Source organism: Eurytemora carolleeae, unplaced genomic scaffold (assembly GCF_000591075.1).
Source record: "Eurytemora carolleeae unplaced genomic scaffold, Eaff_2.0 scaffold2, whole genome shotgun sequence".
NCBI classification, from domain to species: domain Eukaryota; kingdom Metazoa; phylum Arthropoda; class Copepoda; order Calanoida; family Temoridae; genus Eurytemora; species Eurytemora carolleeae.
The window spans coordinates 277,225-294,076 of NW_019396051.1; the positions used below are offsets into that span (position 1 = coordinate 277,225).

Consider the following 16,852-nt stretch of genomic DNA (forward strand, 5'->3'; position numbering starts at 1 on the left):
CATTACTTAAATTCATATTACAGAGACAACTATAGTGTGTAGATTTTATTTCTTAAATTCATATTACAGAGACAACTATAGTGTGTAGATTTTATTTCTTGAATTCATATTACAGAGACAACTATAGTGTATAGTTTTCATTTCTTAAATTCATATTACAGAGACAATTATAGTATATAGATTACATTTCTTAAATTCATATTACAGAGACAACTATAGTGTATAGTTTTCATTTCTTGAATTCCCAATACTACGCTACTTGTTCCACCAAAACTATACAAAAAAAAATTTTGGATTGAAATGTAGTTAAGAATTTACATAAAGAGGCTTCAAGGATTGATGATGAGGTTGAATCCATCACATTAAGTAGTGTCTGATCTAGTCATGATACAGTACAAGACTATAGTAGACACAACTAGACAGGATAAATATGTTTAAAAAACAACATGAGTTTAATTTGTAATAATGTTCCAACTGTTCAGGTTATGTAACTGTGATATTTATGTACTCAATATTTGCAGTACATAACCCAGACAGACAAAACAAGATTTAGAAAGTGGAAGTCAGATTTGTAAATTTAGAAACATCAGTAACATCTTTAGTTAGTGGGAATACAATACAATCCCACTATTAGTTGTTCCTCCAAACTATATTTAAATGATGGAAGATCTGAGGATTAAGGTTTAGTTTGGGAAGAACATGAACCAGTGAGAATACAATACAATCCCTCTGCTACTTGTTCCTCCAAACTATATCTTAATTATGAAAGAGCTGAGGATTAAGGTTTAGTTTGGGAAGAACATGAACCAGTGAGAATACAATACAATCCCTCTGCTACATGTTCCTCCAGAACTATATTTAATGATGGTAGAGCTGAGGATTAAGGTTTAGTTTGGGAAGAACATGAACCAGTGAGAATACATGACAATCCCACTGCTACTTGTTTCTCCAGAACTAGCGAATTTGAAAGAGATGAAAGGGAGTGTTCGCGAAAAAAGAAAAAGGTTATAGTCTTACGGGGATTTAACGCTACTAATCTTACAACAATCTGTTGCGTCTATAAGGAGAAAATTGTTAAAACGACTCACACTGAATAACGTAGCGTCCATACAAATCCAGAAAGTTGCAACATTCAACTTAATCAATTTAATTTCAAAAAAATTATATTTCATAATATTTTTGATTTTTTTAAAATAATATTTCGCTGGCGCTGGATTTTCGAACAATCCTGGAAAATATGGAAATGTCGTCTTCATTATCAAAAATCCTCGAAACAGGAATAAATGTTTTCAAAAGTAACTATCAGATCATAAAATATAAAAAATATTATGAAATATCAACTATACACGAATGCGTCGAAAAATTATCGATGATTATTGGTTGTAATATTGGAGAAGAACAAAACCCAGTGTTATCACTGAACTATGTTAATCCTAAACAAATATCCAGTTAAGCAAATGATATCTTCATGTTCTTGGAGAACTAAAGATGATCTGAGCTGAAAACTTTAGAATGGTGGATATCGGGATTAAGGCTTAATCCACTCTTTTTCTTAATCTGCAGATTAAATATTGCTTGTTTTCCACTCATTTTTAATCTCCAGATTAATTATCCGATCAGGATTAAGGATATCCCATTCAAAAGTTCCCATCTCAGGATTTGTTGATATTATATACTGCTCCTGCTGGTGGACCAGCTTATAGTGTTGCCGGTCAACCGATGCACATAACCGCATCCCTCTCATCACGTTGACTCCCCCCCCCCCGGAACGGTGATCAGCAACCATGATCTGCCCAAAAGAACTATCATTGTAGATCTGGAATGCATGCAACGGGAAGACGAAGAAAAATTCATGATTTACAAAATGATCACGAACATTATGTAACAAAAAATTTTGTTGAGAAACAGTAAATGTTTTTTGTTTAAAAGGTATTCATCTTTGGCAATGTTTTTTTGTCCATTATTTCTCAAGTAAACTTTTGGATCAATTGGTTCAGGCGTTGCCATGAGAAATAAACTAAAACATAAACACACAAAAAACGGGATTAGTGTTGTTTTACGTAACACTTAAGTATATTTTGGTGGGTTATGTTTTAAGTTTAAAAATATCCTAGAGTGCAAATAAAAAGTATTTTATTCAACAAAGAAACAATTTGCTACTCCCGCTTTATTACTTTCCCTGTATGTAGGCCTTTTAACATGTTTTCTTCTTTCAGTGCGTGATTTTTTCTAAATGATTTTTTTGGATGCAATTTTTTTTTTAATTAGTACAGCCTTCCCTGGGGTCATGTGAGAACCTAGAAAAAAATCTTCTTCTTTTAAGTTTCATTAATCATAAAGAAAGAATCTTAAAGATTTTTTCTTTCTATAACATAAGAAAGCTACAAAATATTTGGGCCCGATTGGTTTATCCACTCTCATACGTTGGTTTTTATAGATATAAACAAATATCCAGATTTTTTACAAATATGTCTGAATTCAGAAGTTTTGTTTTTTAAATCACAGGATTAGGCATTAATCTCCATCTTTTGCAGACCTTCGGATTAATTTAATTCCTCTTCGATATCCCGTAGTGGTGGATAAACGAGATCATACATTTATCCTAAAATATAAAAGTGCCCATATTAAATACCGAGATCAAGCGTTTAAGTTTACCGTACTCACGCAAAATGCTGACCTCTCTGCTATTTAAAACACTGTGAAAGTTAAAATATTCTTTTTTTAAATGTTTGATTTAAAGATTTTTTGATTCACAAGATCGTTATTTTATAATTTGAAAAACAAAATAAATACCAAAAGATTCAAAATTAGTGAACATTGAACCGTGAATTCCAATTTTCGAAAAATAAATTTAATCTCTATAAATTTGCAACCTGATGGTGTAAATTTTGAATATTTCAAACTTTTACTATTTGATCTAATAGAATTTAACGTTTGAAATGTCAAAGTTCTATGACATTGGGTTTCAAAAATATAAGGATTAGAAAATCAGAGTTTGTGGCAATCACTCAGTTCCTTTAAAAGAATATCGTTAAACGAAACTCCCAAGATTCCTATGTAGCATTTATACAAGGGAGGGAACCCCGACCAACATGAGCCTCTGCTATGTAGTAGCGAGCCTCCCAGATTTGCTATACAGTACGAGCCTCCACTATATAGCACAGCTTCTGTTAAACTCTTGATTTTGTATAATAAAGAATTTTTTTCTTCAACATATTGGCACAATCTATATATAAATTTGGGTTGTCTGTCTGTTTGTCTGTTTGTCTGTCTGTCTGTTTGTCTGTTTGTTTGTTTGTATCCTTTAAACGTCAAAACGGCTGAACCGATCGGGCCCAAATTTTTTGTGGGGCCTCACGTGATCCCAGGGAAGGTTTATGTATAAATTTGGCTTGTCTGTCTGTTTGGGTGTCTGTCTGTTATTTGTTTGTTTGTATCCAATAAACGTCAAAACGGCTGAACCGATCGCGCCCAAATTTTTTGTGGGACATCACGTGATCCCAGGGAAGGTTCATGTATAAATTTGGCTTGTCTGTCTGTTTGGGTGTCTGTCTGTTATTTGTTTGTTTGTATCCAATAAACGTCAAAACGGCTGAACCGATCGCGCCCAAATTTTTTGTGGGACATCACGTGACCACAGGGAAGGTTTATGAATGATAAAAATTTTAAAAAAATGTGTTTTAAATGTTTTTAATTTTGTAAAAAATTTTAATTCTTGAAAATCCGCGAATTTTTTTTTAAAATGCGCAAAATTTTTCTTCTTTGTTTTAAAATGTTAACAAAAAAAACATGTTCACAATTTAAATAGAAGATGGGCGCGAAGCGCCCTAAATGCCTAGTTTTTTTATATTTAGATAAATCATCTAAATTACAATTTTTGAAAAATCTAAATCTAAAAAGAATTTTAAAAAATGTGTCGCTTGATTTAAATATTAATTGAAAAACAAAATAAAATGAAATTTTAGAATTTTTTTCTCTAAATATTTTCCTTTTGCGTAAAAAATGATAAAATTTTTAGCATAAAACTTATAAACCACTTTATTAGTCATAATAAAGGCACTATTCATAGAAAGTGATAATTACTTTTAATCTTATTGGATATATTTTATATATATATATTTTGTTCTTATTATATAAATCTTTATTGGTTCTAAGCAAATAGAGTATAGTACAATAGATGGCAACGTAGAATTTGTACACTCTCAGTACAGTTGTATTCTGTCGTCACAAGTGTCAATTCAGTTTTTGTGTCCGACAAAATTATCAATAATAGTGATAATTTTAGAATAAAGTGCTTTTCTTACAGTAAAATAATATTAATTTTATGTGTTCTTTATTTTCTGTTTTTACACTTATTTATTTAATTTTGGAAAACATGTCAACTAATATGAGACAATTTCGTTTTCCTTGTTATATTTGACACTTGTGACGTTGTGCAAAATTGGTTTATTTCTCTGTTGCCACCTATTGTACTTAATAATCTATTTGGTTCTAAGCAATACAACGAAAAATTAACGGTTAATAAAATCATAGGGTTTCGCATAGAGTAAATTATTTTTATATCAGAAAGCTTACTTGTGGTTGATGATAAAAAAGACACATTTTTAAATTAATTAATAATTAATTAATTAAAGAACCTGTAAAATCTTTCCCTGGGATATTTAGAAAGATGAAAATTTTTAGGTTTATGGGACGTTTACAAAAAATGCAACAAAAAAAATATTTCTGACACCCCTAGGCTTAGTACGCCAATATAATTCACCAAAACCATACTGAAGTCCTTCATGTATCATACAGGGAAATTTTCATCTTTCTAAACATCCCAATGAAAGATTTTACAGGTTCTTTGAGAAAAATTGCAAGCGAGGTAATTTAAATTACTGAGATCTGGAGATAAAATGTGAAAAATGCACACATATATTACGTATATTTAAACAAGACTTTTTCTTGTATAAGTGAAAAACAAAAAGTAACAAAAACAGGAAAAGTTATAAGGAATTAATTCTAATTGAGTAGCGTAGGCTGGTATGTAAGAGATATAGGAAGACCTTTATATTACAGTATACGGAACTGAATATATACTAGATACACTAGATGTATTAAAATATAATTTTGGACTAGTATGGATCTACAATTCCATTAAATACTTCAAATAGGTTGTTTAAATCATATCTGGCACATAGTAAGTATTTAGGAAAGTTTCATAAAACAAATATCAGAAAAAGGAACCAAACTAGAGACAACATAAATTATAAAGAAGCGTTTCCCCGATTACTAGATTAGTTTATGCTCACATGGATGACATAGATGAAAATTCACTAAATTGAAAGTATATATGTTGAGGCATAATTGAGCTTATTTCGAGTATTTAGATCTGAGTGGCATAAAAATTCCAAAGCTTTAATTTTCATATTTGGAATAATTTTCAGTATGTTAATGGCATTAAGCGACATAAATGAAAATAAAGATTCTTGTCGGGTGTCAAGACAAGGTTTTCTCCTGGTAATACTAATATTCTCTTCTGTTTAAACCTGAAGAGTAAGAGCTCAATCAAGGATTCATCAAAAGAAAGATTTCATTTCAACTTAACATCACATTTGTTTCAGTACAATGTTGCATAACCTGTACAGATGATAAAAACTCTCAACACTTTCTTGTACTTTAATAAATATTTTTAATTTTAAAACAAGATACAACAACCACAACTCGTCATTCAAGAACAGTAAACAGGAAAACAGTACAGGACTCTCTAAACATGTTTGGGATTTAAAGAGAGAGAACAAACCCTTTGAAATATCATGGTCCATCGCATCTTTGGCAACCCCTTACAAAAAAGAAACCAACAAGTGTCAACTATGCTTAACTGAGAAAACGCTTATCATCCTGGCAGATAGATCATTATCATTGAATAAAAGACACGAAATTATGTCAAAATGTCGACATAAAAACAAGTTGCTTCTAGTAAATGTAGTGTGATAAAGTATGGTTTTTTTTTTATTCGGTATGAGACGTCTTTAACAATTTTCTCCTTATAGACGCAACAGATAGAAGTAAGATTAGTGGCCATCAAAAGCGCCTTTTTATCGCATTAAGCCTATACCCCCTTTCATTTTTCGCGAACACTCCCTTTAATCATCGATTAGTTTCAAATTCTACGCCATTTCATAATCTTCATTTTCGAACCTATATTCTACCAATAATCTTTTTTTCTTTTTTTATACTATTATTTGTTTGTAAAGAATTAAGGTCATTTACAATTATGGGCAACATATATTCTACTTTTAAATTGCTGTAATATTGTTTGTATTCATATAACCATGTATATTTTTAGTTGATTTTTATTAGTACGATGTTATTTGGTAACCATGCCTTAAAACTCTTTTTTTATTAATACCTTGTTAATGAATAGTTACCTATACTTAAATGTAGGTATTACTGTTGTAATGCAATCGAAAAATGCTTGAATATATACAGTAACTAGGCTTTTAGGGCGCTTCGCGCCCATCTTCTATTTAAATTGTGAACATGTTCTTTTTGTTTACATTTTAAAACAAATAAGAAAAAATTTTGCGGATTTTAAAAAAAATTCGCGGATTATCAAGAATTTCATTTTTTTACAAAATTAAAAACCTTTAAAACACTTCTTTTAGAAATTTTTACCATTCATAAACCTTCCCCGTGGTCACGTGATGTCCCACAAAAAATTTGGGCCCGATCGGTTCAGCCGTTCTGACGTTTATTGGATACAAACAAACAAACAGACAGACAAGCCGAATTTATATATAGACTAGGCTTTTAGGGCTCTTCGCGCCCATCTTCTATTTAAATTGTGAACATGTTCTTTTTTGTTTACATTATAAAACAAAGAAGAAAAAAATTTTGCGGATTTTTTTCTACACAAATGCTCTCGTACGCCCCTGCAAATACAACATTCATTGCACAGATTTCTGGTTCTCACTGTAAGATATAAACGTTATTTTAGTTATTAAAAGTTTATATCTACAGAGATAAAAATATATTCTTCTCTGAACTAGGAGTAAAATACTAACTATAAAAATCACGCAACCTCTCCAGTCGATCCAGTCTTCAAACATTCGTATTTCATATTAGACATATAAATACAACTAGAGCTCTATCATACTGTACGCTTTGCAGTGTACAGTGTACAGTTTATTCTTAAAAGTGTAGCGTAGAGTTTCTTAAAAAATGTTTCCGATAAGACTTGACACACAGGGTGTACCAATAAAAATGATAATTTATAGAGAATGAGAATGAGATTAGATTAGTTAAGTATCTTACGTCAGTTAGTCTTTAACGGAATTTAATTCAATTTATGTATTTCTAGGTTTTAAGTTATAAAGAAAGAAGTATTTTGTGTAAATGTCTCTTTTCTTGAACATTTTCATTTCCGTAAAAACGCTAATAGGTACATTCTTCAGACTGAAAAACCTGGTTCTTTGTATTCGATAAACGCATTTTAGATATTTACACATGAGTTACCCACGAAGAAACTTAGCTCCATTCATCTGCATTTTTTATCTCTATATATATATATTTTATGTTCAATACAAAAAAATGTATAATTTAAAAAGTTCAGGGTTGGCATATAAAATTCTAAATCAATTTAACATCTATTTATTTTAAATCACGGAACCTCGTTGTGATACACCACAATTCTAATGTTTTCTAACCCCAATATCTTTGCAACCTGTTACCGTTTTGTAAAATCAAATAGTCGAACTATACAGAGAAGGTAAAGTTTATACGACATCATTGGCACTAAGGAATTGAGTTTTTGGAACAAAATCAAATATTTAAACCTCAATATCTTTAGAACCCAATGTTGAAAACCTTTGATATTTCAAACTCAGATTATTTGATCTAAAAGAATTCAACATTTTGTTGCAAATATATAGTGATTAGAAAATCAGAGTTTGTGGCAAAAACTTAATTCCTTTGTGTGAGCTACTCTAGTTTTGGTCTTACGCACATGGATGAGAATTGAGTTTTTTCCACAAATGCCAATTTTATAATACCTAAATCTCAACAACCAGATGATGCCATACCTTTCATATTTCAAACTTACATTGTTTGATCCACCAGAATTCATAGTTTGAAATATCCGGTTACTTCATTGTTCTTCTCAATAGCTCTTCAACAAGAGGAGATGAAATTATGAAAGATTCCGAGCTTAAGTTTTAGTTTGAAGTGTAACATTGCAAAAATATAGGGGATAGAAAATGAGATTGTTTACCTTGTATATATATAGACTAACCTAGGAACCCATATTTGCTTTTACAAAAGTCATCCCACTCAACTTATAATTTTTAAACCAAGCTAATAGCATTCCTATTGTTTTATTTACAGAGTTCATCAATCAAAGCATGAGGCAAACCAACGGTCAACGGGTTATGAGTTATTATCGGACATCCAAACAGAGATCACTACTTCTTCTTTATGTACTAGCTTCGGAACTATGTACTAGCTTGGGAACCATGTACTAGTTTGGGAACTATGCACTAGCTTGGGAACCACGTACTAGCTTGAACCATGTACTAGCTTCGGAACCATATACTAGCTTGGGAACTATGTACTAGCTTGGGAACCATTTACTAGCTTTGTAACTATGTACTAGCTTGGGAACCATGTACTAGCTTAGGAACTATGTACTAGCTTGAACCATGTACTAGCTTCGGAACCATATACTAGCTTGGGAACCATGTACTATCTTGGGAACCATGTACTAGCTTAAGGGAACCATGTACTAGCTTGGGAACTATGTACTAGCCTAAGGGAACCATGTACTAGCTTGGGAACTATGTACTAGCCTAAGGGAACCATGTACTAGCTTGGGAACTATGTACTAGCTTAAGGGAACCATGTACTAGCTTGGGAACTATGTACTAGCCTAAGGGAACCATGTACTAGCTTGGGAACCATGTACTAGCTTAAGAGAACCATGTACTAGCTTAAGGGAACCATGTACTAGCTTAAGGGAACCATGTACTAGCTTGGGAACCCCAGCTTTACTTGAAAACTGAATTTTCCTTTAAAAGTCAAATAAACTTAATTTAAAAAAATTTACGTTACACTAAGTTTCCAAATCAAAATGTGAGGCAAATCGGTTAAGGGTTTCGTGAGTTATGATCGGACATCCAAACTAAGAGATAAGCAGAGATTACCACTTTCAATATATCTATAGATATAAATATAAAACTACTAAGAACAGCCTGCTTAATTTTTTGAAACATTATTAATTTTATTTTTAATCAACTTTTACTTTTACTTTTACTTCAACTTTTACACAATAAAAAGATCATCTAAACCCGGCCCTCCATCAAAAAAAGATCATCTTAACCCAACCTTCCATCAAAAAAAAATGTCAAGAGACAGACCAATAATGTAAGACTAAAAAAATACAGAAAACTTTTTTAAAAATCTGTATTCATTAACAGTCAAAAGGTCTAATCTTTTGCAAGAAACCCTGTATCTCTGTTTTTTATATTGTTCTTCTATATATAAATTTGGCTTGTCTGTCTGTTTGTCTGTCTGTCTGTCTGTTTGTTTGTATCCAATAAACGTCAAAACGGCTGAATCGATCGGGCCCAAATTTTTTGTGGGACATCTAGGGACCCCAGGGAAGGTTTATGAATGATTGAAATTTTAAATATTTGTCTCCATCAAAATTCGATCTTCATTAAATTTTTTAAAATTTTGAAAATCAACGAAATTTTTTGTAAAAATCCGCGAATTATTTTTGTTTTGTTTTACGATGTACACAAAGAGAACATGTTCACGATTAATTTAGAAGATGGGCGCGAAGCGCCCTCTAAGGCTATTATACATATAATTCTTCTAATTTATTGATTTGAACTTTTAAGCCGACCTTTTCCTAAACATAAAATGAATTAGTTTCATGTTTAATGCAATATTTATTGATTATTAAAAAGATACATCTATAACAAACAGAAACTAAATAAAACAACAAAATTTTCATAAATTCTTGCAAATTATTTAATACATTGAGAAATTGGGTTCACAGTTTAGGAATTATTTTTAAGTTCCGAAATTGTACTTTTAACTTAAGAGTTAATACAATTTGAATTGAGGCCTGTGAATACATTTATTCTTCCCTTTTTAAACAGGAAAATAAGATTTTGTTTGGAAAGACAAAGTTTTATAAAGAATCCTAAAAGTTTTCTGATTCATGCTAAAAATTAGGAACTAAACGTGGGGGGTCAAATATTTAACTTAAAACATTAAAAACTATGTTCAGCAAGCCCCCTGTAAATTTAGAATATGTTATATATAGTAGAGTTTTTACGACAATCACATATTAGGAACAGAAGATTTGGTCTCATTGGAGCAGAGATACTCAGACCTGGAGCTCGGGTTCAAATACTAGGTGGAAACCGGTTACATACATGGTGGACTGGTCTGTGGGGGAGATGTAAACACAAATATTTTCAGCAAACAGAATTTTTGTTTGTTTACTTTTCCTACCAAATAATTGTGTTCAATATCGGTTTGAACAAAACCTTCCTTGATACTAGGTTTTGGGTTGTACAACCTCGTATATAGTACAAACTAGTATCTAGTTGTACAACCTATTATATAGTTGTACAACCAATTATATAGTTGTACAACCTATTATATAGTTGTACAACCTAGTATTTAGTTGTACAACAAGATGCTAGGTTGTACAAGCTAGTATCTAGTTTTACTCCCTATTATCTAGTTGACAACCTATTATCTAGTTGTACAACCTAGTATCTAGTTGTACAACCAAGTATTTAGTTGTACAACCTAGTGTCTAGTTGTAAAACCTATTATATTGTTGTACAACCTATTATATAGTTGTACAATCTATTATCAAGTTGTACAACCTAGTATATAGTTGTACAACCTAGTATATAGTTGTACAACCTATTATCTAGTTGTAAAACCATCTAGTATATAATTGTAAAGCCTAGTATTTAGTTGCACAACCTAGAATATAGTTGTACAACCTAGTATCTAGTTGTACAACCTAGTATTTAGTTGTACAACCTAGAATATAGTTGTGCAACCTAGTATCTAGTTGTACAACCAAGTATTTAGTTGTACAACCTAGTATCTAGTTGCACAACCTAGTATCTAGTTGTACAACCAAGTATTTAGTTGTACAACCTAGAATATAGTTGTACAACCTAGTATCTAGTTGTACAACCAAGTATTTAGTCGTACAACCTAGTATCTAGTTATGCAACCTAGTATCTAGTTGTACAACCAAGTATTGTTAAGCTCAGGTGAGTGTCCCGGTGAGATACTGACTAGACATATTGTTAGGATATTCCCAAATACTTCCTTCCAATCCTCGTCATAATTTCTCCACATTCTTGTCTTGTAAACCCTCCGGAGAAACTAAACTTGGTGGGAGGCGGAGAGGTTTAGAACTGGATACTGGAGTAGACCAGATCCCCTGGTTCTTCTGGTTCACAACACACTTCCGCATATGCTTCTCTAGGGTACTGGCTACACTGAAGGGCATGAAACAGAACCTGCACTTGAAGATATCCTTCCCCATCCTTCCATGGGTTTTCATATGTCTTGTGAGTTTGCTGCTCTGGGCACAGCTATAGGAACATAGTTGGCATTTGTAAGGTTTTTCTCCGGTGTGAGATCTTCTATGTACGGTGAGATTTGAACAGTTTTTGAAAACCTTCCCGCAGTACTCACACGTGTCATTTCTACCTCGACCAATTAACTCTTTTCTCATTCTCGGATCAAAGATAGCGTCCAACCTTCCCTTCTCAGCCAGGGCTTTTATAGCGCTGGGTTCCATAGGAGGCATACATACTCCAGGGGGTAGAGGAGGCAGGTTCAGATCCTTTATTGAAGATCTTCTTCCTCCCCGACCTCGTCCCGTCTTTCCTCTTAAACTTTGTTGTCTCATGAATCCTGGCATCCAGAGTCCTGCAAACAGTAATTCCTTACTCTTGTTTACAGAGCTAAAGTTAGGACTAGAGTTGAGAAGAGGTTGGGCAAGATCTAAAGAATTAACTTGAGAACTCATCAGAGTCATATCTTCTCGTAGTCTCAAGGGTTTACTGCTTCTACCGGAAATTTCGTCTTCTGGGGTTTGAGACCTTTTATCTTCAGGTTTATCCTCAGTAGTAGTTACTCCCCCTGACTCCTGAACCGCCTTCCGGAACGCCTCTTGATATTCCTTGATATCATTAAATCCAAACTTCTTAATGAGTTGACTAACGATGGATTGAGTTTCTAAAGAATCATCCCGGGTTAAAACCTTCTCATCTCTCTCAACCAGATCCTCCTCCAGTTCCGACTCCTCCTCCATCATATTTTCATCAACGGAGCCGGAGGATTTATTCTCATCCGTTTCCTCCTCCAAACCCTTCTCCTGAGAGCTGGATGAGTCTGGAGCGCACATCTCTGAATCCTCGTTCCCGTCTACCATTTTCTCCGGAGATTTTTCCTCACTATTAGAGAAACCCTTTTCCTCTGGTCGCTGATCACTCTCTTGAAGTTTTTCCTCTGTCTTCAACTCAGATCTGAATTGAAGATTGTGACTTGATGTTTCCAGGGTTTGATGAAGATTTATGTGTGACTGCGGGGGATATCGGTGTCGGGGGGGAGTCCTTAAATCGAATGTAGTTCCAGGGGATATAAGTGGAAGACAGGTTGGTCTGGGTAGGCTCTCAACAAATGGGTTTGGAAGACCAAGATGATGGTTTCCTATACTGTGTCGGATTTTCTCTGAGATAAACCGCTCTGTTTGTATGTCATGACTAGAATTAGGTCGGATAAACGGATGGAGCCGGGGCAGGAACGGGAACCGGGAGAACTGTGAAGGGAAGAAGGGAGGGGGATGCTCCATCATAGGAAAGGGAACAGCGTGCTGAAAACCTGTACCTGGAGCATTAAATAAGTTTCTAAACGGAAGAATATCGTCCTTGTGCGGGAACGGGAAGGGTCTCTGCTCCAGGTCCTCTCCGTCATCCCGGGGGTTGCAGAGCTTGATCCCGTGTTGGGACTGGATATGCTGGATCAGGTTCCAGGCCGAGATCATCTCTCTCTTACAGTAGCCGCAGGTCAGATGAACAGGTTCTAAACACAGAGAAGATTTGAACTTAATATCCCGGGGAAATATAATACAATAGAATTCTTTTCATAAAAGAATGTATGAGGCAACTTGTTGATATTCTGTAAAGTTTCCAGAAATTTTGGTGGAAAGTGTTTCCGTGTGGAGCCTAGTCCAGACCAGTTTCAACATTTGCATAAATTTACAGTTTGCCAGCCGTGGCCAGTTTAACAGCAACTACAATTCACCAACTCAAACCATTATTCACATTATCCTAAACCAGGCAGAGTAAATAGAATAAATTCTATCTATCTACTCTCTATCTACTATCTACCTACTCTGAATCTACTATCTATCTACTTTCTATCTACTATCTATCTACTATCCATCTACTCTCTATGTACTATCTACCTACTCTATATCTACTATCTATCTGCTATCTATCTACTATCTACCTACTCTATATCTACAATCTACCTACTATATATATTTTATCTATTTACTATCCATCTACTATCTATCTACTATCTGCCTACTATCTACTCTCTATCTACTATCTACCTACTCTATATATACTATCTATCTACTATCTATCTACTATCTATCTACTATCTATCTACTATCTATCTACTATCTATCTACTATAAATCTACTATCTACCTATTCTATATCTACCATCTATCTACTATCTATCTACTATCTATCTACTATCTATCTACTATCTATCTACTATCTATCTACTACTATAAATCTACTATCTATCTACTATCTACCTATTCTATATCTACCATCTATCTACTATCTATCTACTATCTATCTATCTACTATCTATCTACTATCTATTTACTATCTATCTACTATCTGTCTACTATCTAGCTATTATCTATCTACTATCTATCTACTATCTTTCTACTATCTATCTACTATCTACTATATCTAATATCTACCGAACTATCTGAGTGAAGTATGTTTGTCTAGTTCTAATTATTGTATCCTATATGAGGTCTAATCTCTAGCTCTAATCCTGTTACAGGAACCAATCTACGGACATGGAGACTAATTGAAGGACAATTATCACAGGAACAAGATTAAACCCTAATCCAAGGATATATTACTCCTGGACCTGTCTAATACTTGGTCTTATCAATATATATTTACCACGTTTACTTAACCAGGAGGATTGTTTGTTTTGTTTCAACAAGATTAATCAGAAATTAAAAATTGGCATTCAACTAAAGGATAAAACTATGTTGAGGAAGAAGGTATTTTCTTACTGGGATTGTGAATGTAATTTCAATTTGACTCTTCATTTAAAGTTGGATATATCCGGTTCACAACGGAATCCTTCTCTTTAAAAACATTATTATTTAAATTGTTGTTTCTCAATAAAGTAACTTGTGGATTTCTGCTGTTATGATTGTGTTGATTAAACACTTTTTAATCTAAAACACTGACGAGTTTTAAAGTATATATATGGTTGAGTAAGTAAATCGGAAGAATAACTTTACCTGGAAGATTAAGTATACCTGGAGGGGTAAGTATATCTGGCGGAGTAAGTATATCTTGTGGAGTAAGTATACCTGGAAGAGTAAGCATACCTGGAAGAGTAAGTATACCTGAAGGGGTAAGTATATCTGGAAGAGTAAGTATACCTGGAGAAGTAAGTATACCTGGATGGGTAAGTATATATGGCGGAGTAAGTATACCTGGAGGAGTAAGTATACCTGTAGGAGTAAGTATACCTGGAGGAGTAAGTATACCTGGAGGATTAAGTATATCTGGAGGAGTAAGTATACCTAGAGGAGTAAGTATATCTAAAGGAGTAAGTATACCTGGAAGAGTAAGTATACCTAGATGAGTAAGTATACCTGGAGAAGTAGGTATACCTGGAGGAGTAATTATACCTGGAGGTATAGGTATACCTTAAGAAGTAAGCATGTATGGAGGAGTAAGTATATCTGGAGGAGTACGAATACCTAGAGGAGTAAGTGTTCCAGGAGAAGTAAGTATACCTGGAGGAGTAAGTATATCTGGTGTAGTAAGTATATTTATAATAGCAAGTATACATTGAGGAGTAAGCATACCTGGAGAAGTAAGTATATCATAATAGAAAGTATACCTGGAGGAGTAAGTACACTTAGAGCAGTAAGTGTTCCTGGAGAAGTAAGTATACCTGGAGTAGTAAGTATATTTGGTGGAGTAAGTATGTCTATAATAGTAAGTATACCTTGAGGAGTAAGCATACCTGGAGAATTAAGTATACCTTGAGGAGTAAGTATATCTATAACAGTAAGTATACCTGAAGGAGTAAGTATATCTAAAATAGTAAGTATACCTGGAAGAGTAAGTATATCTATAATAGTCAGTATACCTGAAGGAGTAAGTATATCTATAATAGTAAGTATACCTGGAGGAGTAAGTATATCTATAATAGTCAGTATACCTGGAGGAGTAAGGTTCAGAGCATCCTGTAGATCAGGTTTACTCTCAATCATATTAAACCTGTTTAGAAACCATGAATCCTGACAAGAACCTCTCATTAGGATTTAAATAAATCAGAGAAAATTAAAAAGAAAAGTTTAAACTTTAGAAAACTGTCCAAGCTGGTAAATATCAGAAACTTTTCAGATTTCACAAATATATTTATTTTTGGGAAAAATGATCCGTAGTAAATGAAAGATTGTAGTCATTATGGGTAAATTTGGTAAAAAAGGATTTAAATTGACTAGGATGGGTCAGAATTTAACAAGAGTTAGTTTGTATTGTATGATGGTTTAGGAATTGATAAGAATGGTTTAGAATCAGATAGTAAACGATGATATCGACAGTTAAAAAGTTTTCTTTAAGTTTACTATAAATATATATATATATGTATATATGTATATATATATATATATATGTATATATAGGAGAACAGTAGAAATTGGGATATCTATAAAATATTCACAAGTTTAGGTTCGAAATAACCTTCTTCTTTATATCTTCAAAAATAACTTTTCTGCAAATAATTAAGAATTTTTTTTCATTCTAGATTCTTTTTTAATGGGAAATATATATTTTTCTTTGTAGAACTATTCTGCTAAGAATGTAAATGATCAGGTAAGAATATACCCGGAATTTCAGAAGGAAATTCTCCGTCAAGTTTATACGGAGATTTTTTTTACTACTTTGTTAAATGTTCCCATGGGAGGCAAGAACGGGTTTACTCCTGTGTTTTGTAAATATTGAAGAACATACAGTTCTAAACTAACAAGAAAGGGAATATCTGAGATTATGAAGAGAACTGGGATGGATAGAGTGAGAGGTTCTCCCTGGTTCCTGTTCCGAGGATGTTTTCTCCGAGGTATCCTCTACAACACTGGAGGTTATACACTGGACATTAGAGGCTCTGAAATACGAGACTCCGTCCTCCATAAGAAACATGTAAATGGTCAACAGAGGAGTAAAGAAGGAGAGGTGGGGGAGATTACTACGCGGTTAATTTCTGGATATAGTCTATACGCAGTCGGGGATTCTTAATTCAACAGTTTTTAATAATATAATTTTAGTCAAACCAAGCTCCTTACGACCCCTCCCCCCCCCCACCTTCCTCATCCACCCTACCCAGTCTAGCCCATAACACAAAATTGTAAACACCCTTCTTTATTTTATAATAAACAATTAGCCTTTGGATATATTTAATTGGATGAACAAAATCGAACCTGGAAAAAATGCTAAAATGTAAATGATTTTGCAAGTTATGACAAGAATGAGGAACTAATTATGCAA

At 33.3% G+C, this 16,852-nt stretch overlaps 1 protein-coding gene across 1 annotated transcript; it reads right to left on the reverse strand.

The window, feature by feature from the left end:
- Positions 1-10,007: 10,007 nt before the first annotated feature.
- LOC111705245 (B-cell lymphoma/leukemia 11A) lies at positions 10,008-16,499 on the reverse strand. Its single transcript, XM_023477737.1, has 3 exons — positions 16,396-16,499; positions 15,528-15,606; positions 10,008-13,110 (listed from the first exon to the last, which is right to left on the reverse strand). The coding sequence occupies exons 2-3, from the start codon at positions 15,577-15,579 to the stop codon at positions 11,360-11,362; spliced, it is 1,803 nt and encodes a 600-aa protein (XP_023333505.1). The 5' UTR covers positions 15,580-15,606; positions 16,396-16,499; the 3' UTR covers positions 10,008-11,359.
- Between the last annotated feature and the right edge of the window lie 353 nt (positions 16,500-16,852).